The 22,447-nt window shown below is 40.5% G+C and overlaps 1 protein-coding gene across 2 annotated transcripts in view; it reads left to right on the top strand.

Annotated features, from left to right (window-relative positions):
- Positions 1–22,447, top strand: part of msh3 (mutS homolog 3 (E. coli)) — a 29,577-nt gene that overhangs the window by 4,266 nt on the left and 2,864 nt on the right. For both annotated transcript variants that reach the window (XM_072433328.1, XM_072433326.1), the window contains exons 10-23: positions 265–379; positions 457–541; positions 1,925–2,034; positions 2,644–2,776; positions 4,858–5,045; positions 5,116–5,284; positions 5,395–5,459; positions 5,710–5,826; positions 5,980–6,087; positions 8,601–8,715; positions 10,087–10,244; positions 15,453–15,639; positions 18,168–18,297; positions 19,610–19,775. In XM_072433328.1, coding sequence (XP_072289429.1) covers positions 265–379; positions 457–541; positions 1,925–2,034; positions 2,644–2,776; positions 4,858–5,045; positions 5,116–5,284; positions 5,395–5,459; positions 5,710–5,826; positions 5,980–6,087; positions 8,601–8,715; positions 10,087–10,244; positions 15,453–15,639; positions 18,168–18,297; positions 19,610–19,775 — 1,846 coding nt within the window. The remainder of the gene's footprint in view (positions 1–264; positions 380–456; positions 542–1,924; positions 2,035–2,643; positions 2,777–4,857; positions 5,046–5,115; positions 5,285–5,394; positions 5,460–5,709; positions 5,827–5,979; positions 6,088–8,600; positions 8,716–10,086; positions 10,245–15,452; positions 15,640–18,167; positions 18,298–19,609; positions 19,776–22,447) is intronic.

The following is a 22,447-nucleotide window of genomic DNA, read 5'->3' as shown; positions in this document are numbered from 1 at the left end:
GGTATTTTGAGATATAACTTTATTTTGCATTTCTTCTTAGCAAATCTCATACAGTATAATGTTTGTATCAGACCGTGAAAACAGTATTTAATCCTAATGAAACAGGGTTAGCGTTAGGGTCCCATCTAAGACACTGTGTTGCTAATTTTACTCCATTATTTTTGTATAAGTTTGTACTGTGAAACACCCTTCTATCAAAACCATTGCCTGTCAATATTTTGAATTATTCTGGATAACCAAGTGTAGTTTGTCTGTCCCCTCCAGACTCTTGCACTCTTTCAAGCGTTGCCACCTTAGAGAGTCCAGTTATCTGCTGTCTGGGGCCGCTCATCCAATACCTCAAAGAATTCAACTTGGAGAGGGTTCTTAGAAGTGATTGGTATGTTCAAGCAAACAATTCTTACATATGCGTTTCTCAGTAATGACCGCCAGCGATGTGTTTCTTTACTGTTTTAGCCATTTTCAGCGCCTTCTCAGTGGATCGGAGGTTATGACACTTGGTGCTGCGACACTCAGGAACCTGGAAATCCTAAGAAACCAGGTAAGAACACATATAGTCAAGATTTTTAAGGTCCGCCATATAACTTTTCTGGTGGACGGGTTGCCACGTGCTTGTCTCTTTGGAGATGTTATTGTCTTGACAGGCGTGTTTACCCGTATGGCTTTAAACTGATCTTATTCCATGGAGACAAGCAGGTGACGCCACCAGGCCAAGTTACATGTCAGAACTGCAGAGAGGCGACCCTGCTTCCAATCAGAATGCATGTTTTAGAGTTAAAATGTCTGTAATTGATTAAATGCAGGGTGGATAACCAGTAACAAGTTACAAAGTGCTCCTTTTAATCATGTGCAATTCATGTGCAATAACTGTGAAATTCATGTGCAATCTATGTGCCGTCGTGACACATTCATGTGCAATTACTGTCGTGATCACATGTAATGGTATTTATGTATTTATTTATTTATTTGTCTATGGGAGTTTTTATTTATAGGAGATCTTCTACTGAAAGTGTTTTTCAGACTTCCTATAAGTGATCTGTTCTTCTGTATCTACCTCTGTATCTTCCTGCGTTGCACCAATGAAATTTCCCCATGTGGGACAATAAAGGAATATCTTATCTTATCTTAAGATAACCAAAATATATTCTCCCCATAGGAAAATGGCTCTGATGCTTTATGCTTTTGCGAGGACAGAAACTTGCCATATTAATCTAATGGCCTATAGTTTTTCCTACTGACACCAATCACATCTTCAGGGTTTAATTAATGGCATCACTGTCTGTTTATTTATGCTGACAGTGAAGAAGTGGATCTTCGTGCCAGTTTTTGTTTCATGTGGACTGGCCCAGTAGTTATAGAGATATGAACCATAAGCCAGGTCAGAAATCTGTTTAACAGCAAATTCTACCACAGAATCCTGACCTGTCCTGCTCGATGTTAAATTATCTTCAAGACCATAAACACAACATCGTAACCATGTGGGGCTTCTGCATGGTCCTAGATCAGGGGTGGGCAATTATTTTCCTCCGAGGGCCATATCCGAATCCAGGCAAGTAGCGGAGGGCCGGTCCGCGATCATTGGTGTGAAAAAAAAAAATCAAATATCAAATAAAATCTCTTTTCTGTCAAATATAGACTATTTGAATATATTATTTAATTCCTTTCAAGTCATATTTATTAAGGATACAAATGCAGACAGATACCTAAGGGCAAAAAAGGAGAAGACTTTATTTATTTTTTAAATATTACCTGACATGTAGCCCGCAGGCCGTAGTTTGCCCACCCTTGTCCTAGATAGTGGTGTAGAGTGCCAACAACTTATATACTGCACAGCAATTTTCTAATGTTAAGGGCCTTGATAAGCATTCTCAAGGTTCATACATAAAAGCTGCATGTATATAATGCGTGTATGTATTGAATACAGACAGATGGGTTGTTGAAAGGCAGTCTGCTGTGGGTGCTGGACCACACTCGCACTGCGTTTGGACGACGATTAATGAGGAAATGGGTGAGCCAGCCGCTTATGGACCCACAGTGAGTAGACCAGTCTCCTGAGCTCTCCTGTCAAATCTGTATGTCCAAACTGTGCTGATTTATCTAATACACCTTTGTTTGCATATTTTACAATGTGAGGATGGTCTCCATTTCACAGGTGGGGCTTGAGTTGGTATCTGTATCTGTTCTTGTTGACTTGAGCGTCAGTTCAATTAGATTATGTATTATATAGAATATATATTGTTTTGAGCAATATGGCCCTATGGATGAAAGTTCAACGGACATTGGATATGGATATCTGTATCTATAGTGAAATATAGTTTCATTTTCTTTCAGATTTAGTTTTCACCACCACCAGAGTCTTTGCTCCGGGGGAAGATTCCTATGTCATAGGAACTCCCTGCCGGAGTCTAAGCGCCAAACCTATTATACATATCATATACTGTATCATTCACAATCGTACATCTTTCATTGTATTGTCTTCATTTGAATCTCTCTTGGTTGAAATAGCAATAGCCCCTTTTTGTGATATGAACAATAAGTAATAAAATACCCAATTGGTATTCAGTTTTGTGTACTTTTTCATACAAAACATAAAGGGTACGTTCATGTGTGTCGTGTAGCTTTATTGAATACTTTCTGTCACAGGTGCATCTCTGATAGGCTGGATGCCGTGCAGGAGGTTCTGGAGTCAGACTCTGTCACATTAACATCTCTTAAATCACTGCTGTGGCATTTACCTGATGTAGAGCGAGGCATTTGCAGCATTTATCACAGAAAGGTAAGATGTGACTTATCAGACAGTGATTAATTAATATTAAAGTGACACACACAATGTCCTTTAAGGATTTCAGGACTATTCAGTTAATTGATAATTGTTCATGTGCAGTATAACCACAAAGACTTGAAAATAATAATCATAAACATTTTAGTCAATTTATTAAATTCCATCCATTCAATTCAGTTTACCCTGATTTAATTGAATTTAAGTTTGATTTCATAAAGATGTTTATGATGTCAATAATTGTAAAATTGTGATTCTTCTTACAATTAGCTTAACACTGACATTTTATATTGTGACATCCTTATCCCCTCATACATACAGTTTAATTTAAATAATTACTCGCATTTTAAAACATAATTTGTTTTTTACAGCTGTATATTTTTCACAAGAACAACGTCTACATGATTATATGAACTTAATAACTATCACGTAAAGTTATCCACTGTAAGCTTGTAATCTGCATAATGCTAAGGTTAGATGGAATAACACAGCCACATCTTTGGTCCCACTCTGAACCAGGCGTAGTGTGATGATGCACTGGACTTTTGAAATGTCAGAAGTGTACATAGGACTTCAAAAGTGCTGGTGCTGAGAAAAGAAGAACGATATCCATCAACTAAGAAAGATAATGAAGGGATTGACCACCATTGTAAACCAGATGACAAAAGCAACGAGAGAGAGAAAGCTGATTCTTCTTTAGTCATTTTTTGCAAATCAACACAATTTGTTTTAATGTAGGCGTATGTAGAGTATAGATGTATCAGCAAAAAATATTGGCTCAAAGCTAAATAAACTTTGCTTTATTGAAAAGGGGGGCGTTTGACCTGCATGACTGATGAATTCTTCAGGTATTTGCACCAAGACAAAAGCGTACAATTTGTCATGCTCCCTTTTGTGTGCGCCTTGATTAACAACGGGGAGCAGTCACCTCTGTGGCACTTACCCGATTGTCTGACACAATCTCATTTCCTTCTGGAGCCATGTTCAAAATGTCACCGGGCTGTTTTTCATGTTCAGCGGTTCTCAGTCAGGTGCTTGAACCCTAGCTGTATGATGTTTCTTCGTATATATATGGTCAAAATCAAATCCTCAAATGCCACCAAACACACACACAGTTACAAACACACACAGATACAAACACACACACACAGTTACAAACACACACACAGTTACAAACACACACAGATACAAACACACACACACAGATACAAACACACACACAGTTACAAACACACACACACAGTTACAAACACACACACACAGTTACAAACACACAGACACACACACACAGACACACACACACAGACGCACACACACAGACACACACAGACACACAGAGCGTACCGGTAATTGTCATTTCTGTCTGTGGCTAAATGAGTCCGGTGGTTGTGTTGACATTAATGGAGCTGTGCAGTCGCCCGTTTGGCTTGGTAAAAGAACATCTCGGCGGCTGGACACGACTTTAATCTACAGTATTTGATTAATGCCATAAAGCATGTCAGCACTCTCCTCATTAACCTTTCATGGCGCAGTCACATAGAGTGACATCAGTGAAAGCCGTGCACAATAACCCACCGTCCGGCTGTGGTTCTACAATTCAAGACATAGATTGGTCATAAAGGCACTAATGACCTGCGGTATATCCTTGCCTTTGTATTGACAGTGAATTTGTAACTCCAGTGACAGTGACGGCGTTATAATCAATCTGATATCAATGGAAAGGAAACGACACTGATGCAGGGTCATCCAGTGCGGCTAACTGTTGGGGAGGGCTGGGGTGAGATTCCACGATATATGGCGAGACGAGAGAGGAGGTCCGCAAGAATGAGACATTGTGACTGAATCTATATATAGTTTGTTTGTATATTTTCTACTTAGTTGTGCTCTATTTGCCTGTAAATTTGAACAAATCAGTTCAAATAATTGTAATCTGCATCTGACATGCAGTATTTTGCTTGTCCACTTGACTCAACAATTATGTTAGACTGGACATATTGTGACTGGCTAAAAAGATGCAACTGATGTTAAATTAATTTTCAGTTTTTCAGTTTCGTCAGTGTTTTTCCTTGTTTTTCCAGTGCTCCACTCAGGAGTTCTACCTCATCGCCAGTGCACTGTCGAAGCTCGGGCTCAGACTGGAGGCCCTGTTACCGGCCATGCAGTCCCAGCTCACCTCTGCTCTGCTGCGGAGTCTTCTGCTCGACACTCCTGGTCTGTTGGAACCCGCTCACAGTGTGATCAAGGTGCTCAACGAAAACGCTGCAAAGTAAGATGGCTTTTGAAATAGATAGGATTGTCCTTTTTGAAATCGAAATTCATTTGATGTATTTTTTCAGATCAGGAAACAAAACTGAGCTGTTCTCAGATTTGTCATATTTCCCGGTGATTCGGGAGCGGAAAGAACAGATTGAGACGGTGCTCAGCGAGATCCATAATCACATTTATGAAGTCCGAAGTGTGCTAAAAAACCCCTCTCTTGGCTATAAGACTGTGTCGGGGCAAGAGGTAGACAGATTTTGCTTAAGTTATTGTTGGTGTATGTCTGCATGTAATCCTCAAGGATTCAATAGTTTATTCACACCATCTGCGTCACGTTCTGCATTTTTAAATTTCAGTTTCTTATTGAAGTGAAGAATTCTCAAGTATCCACAATACCCCTTGACTGGACAATTGTTAGCAGGTAAAACAATTATGCGCTAACCCCTGCACCCTCCCCCAGGTGCACTATAACCTTTCTGATGGAGGATATGTGAATCTCATAGTTGTTTTACATTAAGAACCCTGTAATTGAAAAAGTATAATGCCATATGGTGGAACATTTCCGGCAAAGCGATAACCTCTCCATATAGACAAACCGGAACTCCGACCAGAAAGGTTATAATGCACTTTTAAAGGGCTCATTCAACATTTCTGATTAATTCTGTTCACAGCACCAAGACATTAGGCAGATATCACTCCCATTTTCTGGTGGAGCACTACAAGAAGCTGCAGCAGCTCAGGGAGCAGCTGCAGCTAGATTGCCAGAGGGAATGGATACGATTCTTGGAGTATGATACACCTTCACTAACTCGCAAAAAAGCTGTTAATACGTGTTTGTGGTGCAAAATTTTCTCTCAGTTTGTCTTTGTCTTGACATTTGGCACGCTCGGAATAAATTTAAGTACTCATTTTAATTCAGACTTTTTTTCTCTTTTCCTCAGTGAGTTTGGGGAGCACTATCACGCTATAAAAAGGGCTATTAGTCACCTAGCAACCATGGACTGTCTCTTTTCATTGGCCGAGGTGGCAAAGCAAGGGGAATATTGCAGGTGAAGTCCTCGAACGATGATAATACATTTTGGATTGTGTGTGTAGCGGGTATTTATCATATTGTGGGGAAAATCTGCATGTACACTCTCATCATGGTGACAAAAATCGGGTCCACCTGATGTATTTTAGTTATTATTTGATCAACCACATGGTTTAATGTTCAGATATGGGTTGAAATGGGTTAAGGTTAGGCTAAGTAGTGACATTGTTAGGATCAGTCCCCAAGAAATCAATGTAAAGCCCCCAAGAAGAATGGAAGCCCAACATGTGTGTGTTTGTGTAGGCGTCCTGTGTCACGTCCCAGTCGTCTCAGACCGGCTGTGTGTGGGAGAGTGCACCATCTCCTCGTGTGTTCAAATACAATGCCAAAATCTTTCACTCACATGCACCCATATTGGGTTTCTTTACTTTATGGGAACATCACATTGGCTTGCATCCATGTCCTGTTGACTGATCCTAACTTTACTGAAGTCACTACATGCCTAATTTTAACCTAAACCCTAACCGTGATGGTGACCTATCCTAATATCTGATCTTTGTACTATGTGTTGTCGATCTAGTAACTTAAAGTTTTGTGTCATGGTGACCGGATTTTTCTCTGCATAAAGGATGCAGGTCCTTCTGAATTGAGCTTATACAGATTTCAGTCCCCACGATGTGATAACTTCCCGCCCACACTACCTCTGCATTTGCACACTAATGCATTCATTGTCTCCATTTTGTAATACTTTCGAGAATGGAGTAGAAATTCTATATAACTCTTGGGACCTGTTTGGAAAAAACATCCTTATTTACTATTGGAGCCCTTTTACTCGGCTGTTATTTTCTTCTTTCTTAAATCGGTTAATCCACTTCAGTTCTGAAGCTAATTGTTATAACATCTGTGTCCTTTGTGGAGACCCAACTATAAAGAAAAATACTTTGTACTTTTTATTACCCTCATGGATATGTCAAAGATTGTAACAACAATGATTTGTGACATTTTTGTAGTTTTTTCGAAGGGGCAGTGTTTGAAAAAGACTCCATTATAACCAAAGGACATTCTGCGTGTGTGGAGACACTATAATGTCATTTCAGATCAATCCATAAAATGTAAAGTTTTTATTTCCAGATCCCTTTTTCAGAAGAGGTGAAATGTTATTTTTTGTAGTTCTTACAGAAATGATGGATTTACCATTTAAACAGGCTTCTATAAAAAGAGACATTAATTGCCATTGTGTCCCCAGGCTTAAAGGTGGTATGGACGATTTTTTTCAGCAAATTTTGTATCATATTTCCTCGTGGCGTGGATAAATCATTTGTTCTGCCACGTATCAATCATAAAACGCACCTACCGCTCACCTGCAGCCGCGTGCGGTTCGTGCCCACCTTTTCCGCGTGCCTAAGCGCATGGATCTATCATAATATAGTTCCCCTCAGTGTACGGGGCAAAATGAAGACGGAGAAAGACAGTTTGAGCTGACGCAGAAGTGGACAGAAATCTACGGGGCACGAGAGATGCGATGCGATCCGTTGCGCTATTAAACAAACGCACTTGTGTGTTGCATCAGTCCGCACGGGGGAGTGCGGATTCCGCCTGCGTTCTCAAATCGCCGAAAAATCGTCCATACCGCCTTTAAGCTTTGGAGCTTTAGACGTAGATGTGTATTTTTGTGTATGTGCTGCATATAATGGAGGGTTGTTCAAATACAGCTCAGCTTTTTGTAAATACCGGTTACTCTACACTCGAACATGCCTATTCTTCATGCCTATGCGCCCCCCCCCCCCCCCCCCCCACACACACACACACACACACACACACACACATACACACACACATGCCCCTTGGAGCCTCCTAAATACAAATACTGTACACACCCCTCCAGAGAGCCCCATTGAATAGCATGGGGGGACGATAGCTCTTTTTGGCCTGTTTAAATGGAAACCGGAGTCATTTCAGTTTAAAGTTAATAAGCTATCCAAAAATGTATTATGATGTAAGTCAATGGGAGGAAACAGAATCCTGCAATTGCAAAAAACAAAAAAATCCTCTAAGCCAATGTTGTTAGACTGAATGTCCAAATGGTCAAAACAAATCCAGCCTATATTGACAATTTATATGAAAAACGGGCCATTTTGTGTGATATTCTAACCACCTCTGTGATTGTGCTTTTTGAAATGATTATTGAAATAGTACATTTGATTGATTTTTTCCCCCCTAGTGTACTAGTCGGAACTGAAGTAGATTAAAAGAATTGAGCAAAAAAAAATAAAAAATGATGGCCAATTTAAGCTTGAGAAATGACAGAAAGAAAATGGTCTCTAGCAGGTCACAAGGGACACTAAACTACACTAGACACTACAATATACAGAGACTACCAACATATTTAAGCTGCAATGTCTGTTCAATTAGAAACATCTACTTGACTTTTCGTTATCTACTGTATGTTTTTGCCATTTGTGGTACTGTATGGTTTATGTACTGATATGTATGGTTTATTTATTAAAATTGTTCTTGTTTCCTTTCATACAGGCCTGTAGTGAGCAGCAGTGAGCTGAAGATTATAATTCGAAACGGTAGACATCCCATCATAGACCGTCTAATGGGAGAGCAGAGCCAGTATGTGCCCAATGACACAGAACTACAGGTACAGAATAATATGCCATACACACAAAACACACATATCCATATTTGTCCAGGGACACAAAAATCATAAGTGACCCACCATAGGTATAATCTATGACATATTATGTGGATCATTATTTTATATTTTGTACATTTTTAATACCAATATTGATCCAAAACAAGCCTTTGCTGACGGCCCCAGACATGGATAGCTGCAGTTTACGGTACTCATCATTAGATTCTTTTTCTGGGGGTACTGGTGTCTTTACTGAAGAATAAAGTTTATTTTTATTTTTTAGTGGAAGCCATCATAACATGGTTAAAAACTGTAAAGTCGATTTTGCATGTGTCTCCTTTGAAGATAAATTATTATTAACTTATTATCAGACACAAAGGTGGTCCATGATTACTAGTATTGTAAAGATATCCATAATATTCTACAATATTGTGGATATTCTGCTCTTTTTTGAGTTGTCTTTGCAGAAGCATATGCACTCTTCCCTGTTTAGTGATGGGAGTGGGTGTAGGTTGATCTTGCGTAGAGGCACATGAAAAAAGAGACATTTTCAATCCACCCACTGCCTCGGATGTGCAGGACATGCTGCAAATATCTCTTCTGTTTTTGCACATCACAAATCTGATCATCAGAAAACCAGTCAGTATCTGGTTTGACCACCAAAATGGCCATCAAAGTTGCTAGATATAGGCAGGAACTGGAACACTTGTCGTATTGTGATGTCATTAAGCTGTTGTGATGCTAAGTAATGAGTTACATAAAATGTTTGATTATTTCAACAGCTTTGATTGTTTTAACATGGTCAGTCTAGTAACCTTTGTCCTTGCCCTGCCATAAAGATACTATCAATGTACAGTATGTGGAGTGTGCCTTTGTAGCGGGGCTTGCGGCACCCTTGAGTGAGCGGCCTGATATACCCACGACCCAAGGACGAAACACAGGCCTCTACCAATCATTACATTCTGACATCATGTTCTGACTGTGCCCTTTATTTGAGAGACTTTCGGTTAGACCAGGTAGGGAAAGAAGACTCTATTGGGGAAAGCATTTTGGCTTGTGTACAGCTAAAATAAAGACCCACATTTGACAACTTGGTTCTATTCTGCCTTATTTCTCTGTCACCGTTTATAGTATTTTTCCCACAACAGTATACATCAATCCAGAACATCCCAAACATGCTCAATGGGTGACATGTCTGGTGAGTGTACAGATCCTTGTAACATGGGGCCGAGCATCATCATGCTGTGAGGTGATGGTTGTGGATGAATGGCAAAACAATGGTGTAAACATACACCCCTTATTATTTGATTATCTGATTACCCAGGTCTAGTTTTCTGGACTGTAAAAGTGCTCATTTTCTGGCTCTTCTATCTCCAGGATGACGGCAAGAGAGCCATGATAATCACTGGCCCAAACATGGGTGGGAAGAGCTCCTACATCCGACAGGTGGCACTCATCTGCATCATGGCTCAAATGGGTTCCTTTGTTCCGGCTGCTGAAGCCCGTCTGGGTCTACTGGATGGCATTTACACCAGGTGATAACTTACAAACCATACCATTTACCATTGCTGGTGGTTTACACTGTTTATATTAGAAAGGTCCAGTATAATTCTTTTTTTTAAACTGAAGTAGAAAATTAGCCAGAATTGCTTAATTGGCACATTTAATGTGAATTGACCCTTTTTTCCCGCGCGCCACGGCTGTGTAGGCACTCCCTTATAATTAAGCTTGAAGATGGAACATTTTAAAATGAGTGGTTGAATAGTTCTCATGGCAATTTGTTCCAATTCACCAGGAAACCTGTGGGCCAAGAACATTTGTTTTGAGGGCCACATTTGGCCCCAGACCATAGTTTTGACACATGCTACAGACAGTCCCTTTGCCTTGTGTGATCCATCTTTCACACAGTGGGCATGTTGGTCAAACACACTCAGACACATCATCATCACACACACACATCATGGGCCTGGAGAGCAGTTCGTAATTGCTATCAGCACATTTGAACTTCCAAGCAGTCTATATATATATATATATATATATATATATATATATATATATATATATATATATATATATATATATATATATATATATATATATATATATATATATATATATATATATATTGTGTGTGTTTTTAGATATAATCCAGTAATAAAAATTGTGGGGGCCTCAGAGAAAAGGACTCTTTATGGGCCCTTGAATTCCCATTATTTCATGGGTCCTAAACAATAGTGGGGTGCAGTTTGCAGTGTACTGTGTGATGAGTCTTAATGAGTTGCAGATGTGTGGAATCATGTTTTTGTGGGCTAAGCATGTTCAGAAACATTTACCCAATGGGAGAGAGACTGGGTTTACATGGAAGGACCTTGAAAATATTTGCACTGCAAAGGGCTGTTTTGAAAGCGAATGCGTCCATATCTAAGTATGAACTTTAAAAAAAACTTAGTAGAGCTGTAGAGTAAAGTAGTGCTGAGTTTTAATACAGAATCCCTCTGTGATGTCATCAGTATGCGACATGCCATTGAAAACACAGGGATAATTTACACTTTACAAGTACAATTTACACTGACACCATTTTCTGACAGTTCAAACAATAATTCAACAAGATAAATGTGTCATGTTATATTTATTGTAAAATCCTAACTGTTCTGTACTCTATATGGATTTTGGTCTTTGTTTACATATTTGGCTGCTGGGTAAGTTACAGTTACAGTTGAAAGGTGGAATTACCTCTGTCGTATTTGCTGCTCATGTCCAACCAGGAAGTAACATTATAAAGTTTACAAAAATGGGTTAAACTGGGGACTAACAGGCAAAGTGTTTAGTGAAATCTGAAATATAATCATGTTTACATTTGAGTGAAATGTGTAGTAACCTGTCAAATACTCTTTAAGTATCTAGCTAGCTCAGTGGTAGTAGCTCGGTGGCAGTAGCTCTGTGGCAGTAGCTCTGTGGCAGTAGCTCGGTGGCAGTAGCTCGGTGGCAGTAGCTCGGTGGCAGTAGCTCGGTGGCAGATTGCATTAACATAAAAAACATCAGAACCACTGGCACACAAGTTGGCACTACGATCGCAGCTGCCTCAGGTGATTAATGTCTTTGTGTCCTTGGGCAAGACATTTCATTCGCCTCGCCCCCAGTGTCTGAATGTGAACGGATCCTTGATGTAAAGCACTGAGTGCCTTGAAGGTCGAAAAGTGCTATATAAATGTACCATTAATTAACTCCATAGAGAGAAGCCACCAGGTCAAGTTACAGGTCAGATCTTTGGATCACTTGGATTTAATAAATGTATGGTAAGATTAATTATCGTACCATACTGTGGACCAAGCAAAGCATAAGCAAGTGGCAGACCCTCCACCAGAAAAGTTACATTGTTCACCTTTAAGTTTTTTATTTGATTATGTAATTATTTTGAAACATGCATGCATGTGTTTTTTAAATCCTCTGTGTGAATTACTTTAATTGTTTCAAATATAATTGCAGTTAGCAGCAATACAGTTGCAGCTCCATTGAGTATTCGCATTGATGTGTCTGTATTTGATAAAACCTGGCAGAGTGAGCAAGTGAATAGAGTAGACTTTTGGCCGTATTTTGCCCCCGACCATGGCGATAACTGGAGTATTGACGAGGTAATTTCCTGTCATCTAGCGTCGGCGCTACTGCTGGGAGTGCAGGCCGTGGAATTCTAAACAAGAGGTGTAATCATGCCAAAATATGAGGTGGAATGAAGCAAATTGAGCGTGTGGTGTGGTGCATTTGGGGAAAGGCCAGAATAATTACTAATACATTTCAAAACTATTGCACAGAAAAGCATAACACAAGATATTTCCTGGAGTATTCCAGGAGTTTCATTGCTATCCCGAAATGGGCGAGATAATCATAATTAAACAACCTCCAAGTAACACAAATTATACATTATAGAATAATTAATACAATCAAATTTTCCATTTTTCTCCCACTCATGTAAACAGTACAGCGCCGTTACGCACTCAGCTCTTTGCTGGACACCTCCACCTTTGGCGGACGCTTAGTACTGCGCGGTTTGGACCAGACTGGGCCATGCAGACTTCAGCTTAGAGAAGAATGAGGAATCTATTTGGGGGAAAATGGATAAATCCCCAACATCACATTCACTCAAAATCCTTGTCCCCATCTGCGTAAAAGTAGCACTCACTGACAGCATCTGTGCATCCTGGTTTTGGACCTGGTTTAGTCCGGGCAGACTGGAAAAACCCACGGACATACGCTCCATTCCCCAGGGGTAAAAGCTAACTCTGCAAAAAACAAATAAAGGTGAATTAAATCAAGAAACCATGCTCCGAGGTTGTTTGTTTTAATTTTGGAAACAAATTGAAAAACTGAAACCCTTTTATTCCTCACTTCTTTCTTGACTGCAAACACCTCCCACAGTTATCAGTCATTGGCTCAAACACTATCACATATATGGACAGGCACTGACCTAGAACCGTGGCCAAGGCTCCCGTTACCGCCAAGATTGGGGGCAAAATACTGCCCTTTATGTTTGAAGTAATGAGATGGTGCGTAGGTGTATGATGGGAAATCCTGCCTGAACTGATTCATATTATTGCTTATCAGTGATGCCCTAATTAATCACTTTATCACTTGACTCATCGTTTCACCTGCATCTGTTAAACATTTTATCTAAACTTATAATATGTATGCGAGGTTTGTTGAAACTGCGACTGTATTTCCTGATAGGTCACTTATAAAATGTTTTTCTATTGCTATTGAGACTTGAAGGTTTTAGCACATATTCTAGCATCTCTTCACAGTCGTTATGGAAACGGCTTAGGTAAACTGTTCAATGTAAAACTGTGTTTTGTTTTAGAATTTATTTGGCCCAAAGGCTTTATTGGACAGGGACGTTGGGCTTGAAATTGGGGATGAGAGAGGGGAGGACATACAGTACAACTGTGTGTAAAACTGTTTTTCTAAGAACCTTTCACAAGCTGGTGTCGGTGACGGTTCTGGGCCGGTGTTAATTTCATAACTGACAAACATACTACAGTGGTATGTGTGTGCGGTCTGGGCCTTTTATGAAGCCCCCTTCACACACACTTCCAGGTAAATTGCCATGTGCAGAGAACGGTTGGCTGTGACCCTCATTCACACATGCTTTAGTGCCGAACATTGACAGGTTTGCTCAACCTGGCATTTGCCTCTGTATCCTACCTCTACAGCAATGTGCTGCACCATTTAAATTAAATTGCAATTCTACTTAACTGCAGTGTAATCATGGAAACCAAACAGATAACTAAAGGAACGGGCAGATATACTGGCAATTTTCTGGCTCCCACATACACCTTCTCTGCATTACCAGATGAAATGTCCCTGCTTTTGCAAAATACCAGGTCAATTCCCAGGTAAGTCTGCATGTGTGAATGGGGCTTAAATTATGCTCCTTTTTAGCACCATTCAAACAAATTGTGCAACAGAAGAGGAACAACATCCTTTGCAAGTAGTATTAATTCAATAAAACATATTTAGACTGTGAAGACTGATTTTTTATGATTATTTTGCATTGTTACAAGATCTGCTCATATTTGTCTTTTTTTATATTGCAGTAAATTTTGTGGATCACATTTGAACATCACCTTTTTATTTGCCGTCTTTGCTCATCTTTGTGACTGGTGCCATATTTAAGGGCACTGAGTCTGTGACAGGTGCATGTGCCTGAATCTCATCTCTGTCGGCCTTCACCCAGTGTCGTCACCTTTTCCCCTGTGTGAACATGCATAGTTTCCCACAATGCACTAAAATGGATAATGAAATGCACTAAAATGCAGCCTCCTTAAGTTGCTTGTGGCGTAACCATGGTTACATATGTGCATTGACTGACAGCTTTTAATTTTCAGCTTGTTGCTTGGTCATTGTATAGTTAATTTATCATGTGGTTTTAATTTCCCCGATTTATGAATTAAATGGCACAACTTGAGGGATGGCAGTGTTAACGTTGATCTTTACAGTCCAGATCAACTTTTTGATTTTCCGTCATTGGTATGAAATGGTCCACCTAGGATCGGTTTCTCGGCGACACCACAATCTAATTTCACTTTATAGCCAGTCTCCTCTGCTCAGATGATAAATATGAAAGATAAGGCCCTCATGGTGTGTGGAGTACAGTCATCACAAAACTGAAGAAAACACATACCTGTAAGTCATCCCTGAAATGCAGACACTGAATAGCCTTTAACCTATTCATGAGTTTGTTCCTGATTTTAAGGATTTAACAAGGACTTTCTTCAATTCAAAATGAATGTATATCTTATATTTATTTGAATTGCTTGCATGCTCTGACTATGGAGAACCTTTGAGGCATCAGTTGCTCAGTGCTCGTCCTATAATCCAAAGATCTGTGGTTTGAATCCCGCTCTGTAATCGTGCTGGTGCAGTCAGATCCACTGACCCGCTGGCTGACGGTGAATACTGCCCTCGTGTCCTGGGTAAGACCCTTATACCACCAATATATTAAAGTCTATGTGAATAGGTGAAAAAGAACAAAAACGTGACAATCATTATTTTTATACCATATTGTTTATTGTTTTATTTACTTCAGTGTTGTAATGGTTAATTAACTCTCTCACCATGATTCGGTGGATTGTGGTCGAGCGTTTGTTCCCTTGACTTGTCCCAGTGGTATTGAAGGATGGCTTTAATACAAAGGGCATATAAAAACGTTTAACCTTAACTAAAGCTAACCTTCATCTATTTTATCCTAGAATGGGGGCCTCAGACGACATCTACATTGGCCGCAGTACTTTCATGCATGAGCTGAGCGAAGCCTCTGACATTATTTTCCGTGCGACTGAGCGGTCACTGGTGATCCTAGACGAGCTGGGCCGTGGCACCAGCACACACGATGGGATGGCCATTGCTTACGCTACACTGCAACACTTTATCACACAAGTAAGTGTCTTAATCAGTTAACTGTTCTTTCTTAGTGTAGCAAGACAAGATATACAATTAAACAGTTTGTGAAATACTGATATGAATTTAAACCACATTGAAAATAAGTTAAGGCTTCATGTGCAATATTTGATCAAATGCTGCCAAACCACATTTTTAATTTCCTCTCTGTGATGATACGCTGTGTATATCACTGCCAGATGACACAAAGCCAAAATATGACCGGGGCTGATCTCGGCTAACTGTGACATATGGCTTTGATTACTGATCAAGTTCATTTCATAACATAAATCTGTGGACAAAATTGAAGGTTTTGTTCGGATGAAGATATGAAAAGGAAAGGCATGATTTGGAGTATTTTCATCTACCTGTTGCATAACAATATTGATTTGTCAGAATGCCCCGGCTGTTAATGAAAACGATCTCAAAGACATCACAGTCAAGAGCTGCTGGACATCCTCCTCCTCATGCACATCACTGATCCTCCTCTGACTCGGTTGTTATAGTAACACACCTTTTCTACGTTTCCAACGCTTACCTGAGAGGAAGTTTAGAATGTAGACAAGTTTTATAACAGCTCTCAAAGAAGTCAGCCTTGATCTAGAGGAGCCGAGCGGAGATAAAGGTTTTAAAATATAATGCCGTATGAAGCAAGTCTGAGTCTGGCTGTGTTAATACATCCACGGGAAACATGCATGATCTGTGCTTTCTGACTAAGTATAAGGGGAAAGATGAAACAAAAGGGTCAGAATAGCCAGCGTGTGACCAGCCCCACAATCTGGTCTGAGGCTCATGGTGGACCTTGTTAGTTTGAAGTGAGAATCTGTAATTGTAATTGACCCAGGGCAGTGAACAGGCTCCCAGTTGTTGGTCTTGTGTTGACGCCTCTGATTGTTTCAGTGTCAGGATACCAAAAGGAGCCTCGCATGGGCCCTATTACTGAGAAGGAAAAGTCACTAATGGTGTCACAATGTCAAATTTAGTGACATTTTATTTTAAATGTTCACAATCTTCAAACCTATTTTAATATGATTTTAATCTAATTGTGCTCATTTGATTCTTTTTTGCATTTAATTGGACTGTGGGATATTGTCAGGTCAGTACGGAGGAGAGCAGGGAGAAGCCTCAATTAAAAAGTTTAGGCTTGAACCCATCACACCAGGGCTCTATAACGCTCCTTATTTGTTCAATTTCCTTTTGAGATGTTTTAAATGTAGTAAATATAACTGATATAAAGGTGCACAGTGTAACTTTTCTTGTGGAGGGTGTGCTACCTGTTTGTGTAAATGTTATTGCTTTGCCTGTATGGCTTTGAACAATTTTGTTGTTTTTTTACAATTATTGTTTTAATTGCTCAAAAATGGCTCGAAAAACAGTAACTCCATGGAGACCAGCAAAGAAAAGTTGCACAGTACACCTTTAATTCAAAATGTTTTCTTTTATCCCATTCTATAAAATAAATAGATCAATACAGCAATAGCCACGCTGCATCCCGGTCAACACCAAATTGAATATATGCCACTGATTGATTCAAGTTCTTTGTACTAATTGCATGAACAGGTGCGTCAGTGCACCCTGGGGTGTCATGCGAATCATGGTCCATTAGCACGTATCAGAACAGCCTCACGTGGGCGGGGCCTCCTCTGACCTACGCGCCTGACAGTGTAGGTGGACAGCACTGATCGAGGCTGTTCTCTCAGAGGCCGTATCTTTCATGACACCAGTCCTTTGGAGCCGAGCACTTGGCCGCTCTGGTAACAGCCTGCACACCATGTCAACTGAGCGTTCACAGAAAAGGAAAGCATCGGGATTACATTCAGTTTAGCTTTTTATGTTTTCATTTGAAGGGTTTATGAAGTTTGATTTTTTATTTTTTTTGGTCATCGCTGTGTTTTGCGCGATATTGTTGTTAATAACAGGAAGTCAAGCGTTCTAAAAATGTACAAATGACATGCAAGAATATAATTTGATGTCACTTCACACATTAATTTAACACAATAAAGGTGTTGCCATTTATTATCAATGTTCTAATCATTGACACGTTTTAGCCCTTGTTTAAGAATAAAAAGCAGCCATGCACTTAACTCTGTGTATGTCACATCTGCTGCTCATGTCCAACCAGGAAGTAAAAGTATGAATGGTCCAAATCTTACATATATATGTTAAGTTAAGTATGTGTGTGTTAAATCTATAGGGTACTCAACAAAGCGACAAGAGACATTATACTTGAGGTGGCAAGTATAGTATATTAAATGAAACTCTGTAAAAGTAGCCACCCTTTAATGTCTTTTATTTATGTATTTACATGCCATAGTTTTAAAACCAGATCATTTCAGTCGGTTAGAGAAATGGCCGCTTAAGAACATGGTGAATTTGGATTCTGCTTATGACGAGGGCAGGGCGATATGGCCAAAACATTAAATAATCACATTAAAAAAACATATTTTGCATGGACAATATAGCAAAAACGACTTAACAGTTGCCCCAAGATCAATGTAGTATTCTCATAATGTCTCCTCTTTCTTTAGGCCAAGTCCTTTACTTTGTTTGTGACTCATTACCTTCTGCTGAGTGAACTGGAGCGACAGTATCCTCAACATGTCTTCAACTGCCACATGGCTTTCCTGCTGAACGAACCTGATGTCGCAAGTGCCGACAGTAAGAAAGTAACAAAGTACAAAACTGCACTAATAAGTCAAAATGTTCTGTATCTGTCATTTTAACTGGGGATACTTCTGACATTCACTTCACTACATTTGAGAGCAGCTATCTGTACTTTCTACTTCACTACATTGTTAAATTGGACTGAAAAGCAAAGTACTTTTTTGTCGGTTTGGTGGCCACGGTGAAGCGAAGATTTTGAGTTAAATACAGAGTTTTGACAAAAAGGTAAAACTAAAAATGACTACCGGTAGATAAAATAAGTTATTGATTCAGTCGCTTCCTTTGACCAAAAATTAGCACAATTCTTTATTAAGATCATTCAATTTGATACTTAAATAGTTCTCTAAATCTTTGTGAAATATTTTTAGGTTTCACATTTTCAAACAGGTAATTAAATAACTAGAAAATCTGCAATGGCTGAAGCCATTGCTGGAGTGTCTGCGTCTCTCTCTCTCTCTCTCTCTCTCGCTCTCGCTCTCTCTCTCTCTCTCGCGCTCTCTCTCGCGCTCTCTCTCTCTCCCGCTCCCTCTCCCGCTCCCGCTCCCGCTCCCGCTCCCGCTCCCGCTCTCGCTCTCGCTCTCGCAGCTCCATCCCAAAATTCTAAAGAATAAAGTCTACCCCTCTCCACAATACAAGCACGTGATGACGTCACGCAGACACTATATGTTCTTGTATTGTGAGTGATGTCACAATTTTTTTATTTATTATATTTTCCATTCCTCCCTCTCTCTCTCCCTCCCTCTTCCTCCCTCCCACTCCTTCTCCCTCCCTCTCCCCGCCTCCCCCTCCCCCCCTCCTCTCTCTCTCTCTCTCGCTCGACTGGCTCCGTCACAAAATTCTAAAGAATAAAGCCTAAAGAATAAAGTCTAAAGAATTCCGCAGACACTCATCATGCCCAAATTCATTTAAAAATGGGGAAAAAGTACTAATACTTTTGAAAATTCTGCAAAAAGTACAAGTTTTTCAAATGTCAAACGTAATAGCACACGTACTACTGTGAAAGCGATCATAATGTGGTATAACATGTTGAAATCGGTTGAAGCGTTAAGGAGTTGAAACTGGCTAAATGGAAAATCATGGAAAATATAATAATAAAAAATACGTGAAATACAAGAACATATAGTGCCTGCGTGACATCACACAGACGCGCAATAAAAATACTTTATAGTTGATTTTTTGTGATATGTTTACTTTTACTTCAGTAGCACATTTTATTTCTTCTTCCACCGCCTAAGGACATATTGCAAATGTTTGAAGCTGGTTGCGTTATGCTGATGCTAAATTGAGACTTTGTATGTTTTTCTAGCTGATGTTGGGCCTGAGTTCATCACATTCCTGTATCAGTTGACTAAAGGTGCTGCACAGCGGAGTTATGGCTTGAATGTGGCGCGGCTGGCAGACATTCCTCATGCCATTCTGCACCGGGCATCTTGTAAGGCCCGCGAGCTGGAGACTTTGGTCAATGACAAAAGGTATATCTGATTTGTCTTCATATTGTTAACATAGACAGCACTACACTACACCTTTCAGATGTGGGCCAATAAGTCACTGTTCAAACATAAAATCCACATAAATTAAACTATCATTTTTTGTGAGGGATTAGATCCACAAATTTGACATTTTAGTCTTTGCATGAGGCAATTTCAACTCACTACAATCATGTCTGTGTCTGCTTTTGTATATTATAGAGACAATTGACGACAAGTCATGGATCTGACATTAAACAATAAACGGACTGGATGGCAAGAGTTTTTTTAAGAGTGTTTTGTTCATATTCTCGTTCATATTATCTTTGTCGTGTCCAGTTAAAGACCTGTCACTGCTCTGTTTTTTTTCTCAACTCTTGCTAAGCTTTGTGGTTGTTGTTGTTGTTGTTGTTGTTGTTGTTGTTGTTGTTGTTTTATGGCGGTTGGCATCCAAGTGTTGCATTACCGCCAGACTTTATTCCTCAGACTTTGTCGTCTATATTGACCGGTCTTTTCAAGGTGCATTGTGGGAAATTGTGAGTGCACTATTTTTTCTACCTGCTGGACATTTGTACAGCAGTAAAAATGGCGTGAGCCCTGAATTATGCCTTATGTAGGGAACAATGTAGACATTAGGACACAGCCTATATATTAATATATACTACATAATATATAATACATATAATATTTACCAAATCACATGTTTGGAAAGAATTCTGCTTGAGAAATATGTGTGTATTGGGACTGAGTGACGGGCTGTAGTTAAGAAGTTTTAACTGATTAATCGCAATTCATTTATTATTTAAATAATCAACTTGATTGTTAATTGGTCTATAAGATGTCATGGGCCGAGAAAAGACATTTTATGACTCAAATTGAGCCGCGACTGCATACAAATTATGCTGGAAATGTGTTAATTTACTGTATTTGATGAAAACACACTTTTGTCCACAAATGTACACCACCAGGATCCTCAAACGGCTTAAATTCTGCTTCAACTGACTCAAATTTACTACAAATCTTTTACGTTCTAAACTACTAATCTATTATTCGACCGAATAATCACTAGCCTAATTGATTGGCAAAATGATCATTGGGTGCAGCCTTAGTTCAGAGATATTGGTGTGAAATCAATAAAGCACTGCAAACTGTTGCAGTATTGGCATCTTTAAAAACTATGTATTTTGGGCTCAAAACTCTTGCCATGGTCACAATAAATGGATACCTTCGGAGCATACTTCTGGGAGCAGTGAAAAAAGCAATCACAAAGAAATGGCTACGAGGAAATAAGACTCAGATTTGGGCCAAAAATTGTCCATTACGCCTTTAATTTGACAATCTTTGGACTAAATGGGACATTTATGTTGGACAGTATGTCGTGGCTTCTTTTGATGTATTTTCTTTTCTTTCATTTCCTTTGAAGTCTGTTTTGAACAACCCTTTTATTCTGTGACGACTAAAAAAAAAAAAAAAAGGGAAAAAAAGATTCCAGTGTTTTTTTTGCATCTATTTCATAGACCCGAAGACACATTTCTGCCATCATTGCATATGACACACAGTGAAGTTCATCCATCCATTTTCGACTGATTATCCGTGGCCGGGTCGCGGGGGCAGCAGTCTAATCAGGGACTCCCAGACTTCCTTCTCCCCAGACACTTCCTCTAACTCCTCCGGGGGGATCCCGAGGCGTTCTCAGGCCAGCCGAGAGACATAGTCTCTCTAGCATGTCCGGGGTCTTCCCCGGGGCCTCTTCCCGATGGGACATGCCCGGAACACCTCCCCAGGAAGGCGCCCAGGAGGCCTCCGGAACAGATGCCCGAGCCACCTCAGCTGGCTCCTCTCGATGTGGAGGAGCAGCGGCTCTACTCCGAGCTCCCCCCGTGTGGCCGAGCTCCTCACCCTATCTCTAAGGTAGCGCCCAGCCACACGGCGGAGGAAACTCATTTCGACCACTTGTATCCGCAATCTTGTCCTTTCGGTCATTACCCAAACCTCATGACCATAGGTGAGGGTAGGAATGTAGACCGACCGGTAAATCGAGAGCTTTGCCTTTCGGCTCAGCTCCCTCTTCACCACAACGGTCCGATGCAGCGACTGCATCACTGCAGCCGCTGCGCCGATCCACCTGTCAATCTCACGCTCCATCCTTCCCTCACTCGTGAACAAGACCCCGAGATACTTGAACTCATCCACTTGGGGCAAGGACTCCCCACCCACCTGAAGAGGGCAAGCCACCTTTTTTCCGGTCGAGAACCATGGCCTCGGATTTGGAGGTGCTGATTCTCATCCCAGCCGCTTCACACTCGGCTGCAAACCGTCCCAGTGCATGTTGCAGGTCCGGGTTTGATGGAGCCATCAGGACAACATCGTCTGCAAACAGCAGAGATGAGATCCTGTGGTCCCCAAACCGGACACCCTCCGACTCCTGACTGCACCTAGAAATTCTGTCCATAAAAACTATGAACAGAACCGGTGACAAAGGGCAGCCCTGGTGGAGTCCAACATGCACTGGGAACAGGTCTGACTTACTGCCGGCAATGCGAACACAGCTCCTGCTCCGGTCATACAGGGACCGGACAGCCCTGAGCAAAGGGCCCCGGACCCCGTACTCCTGGAGCACCCCCCAAAGGACACCCCGAGGGACACGGTCGAAAGCCTTCTCCAGATCCACAAAGCAC

Source organism: Eucyclogobius newberryi, unplaced genomic scaffold (assembly GCF_026437365.1).
Source record: "Eucyclogobius newberryi isolate DKJ021-1_F unplaced genomic scaffold, fEucNew1.0.hap1 SCAF_6, whole genome shotgun sequence".
NCBI lineage: Eukaryota > Metazoa > Chordata > Actinopteri > Gobiiformes > Gobiidae > Eucyclogobius > Eucyclogobius newberryi.
The sequence above is the reverse complement of the archived record's forward strand: the minus strand, read 5'-3'. Positions and strand labels throughout refer to the sequence as shown.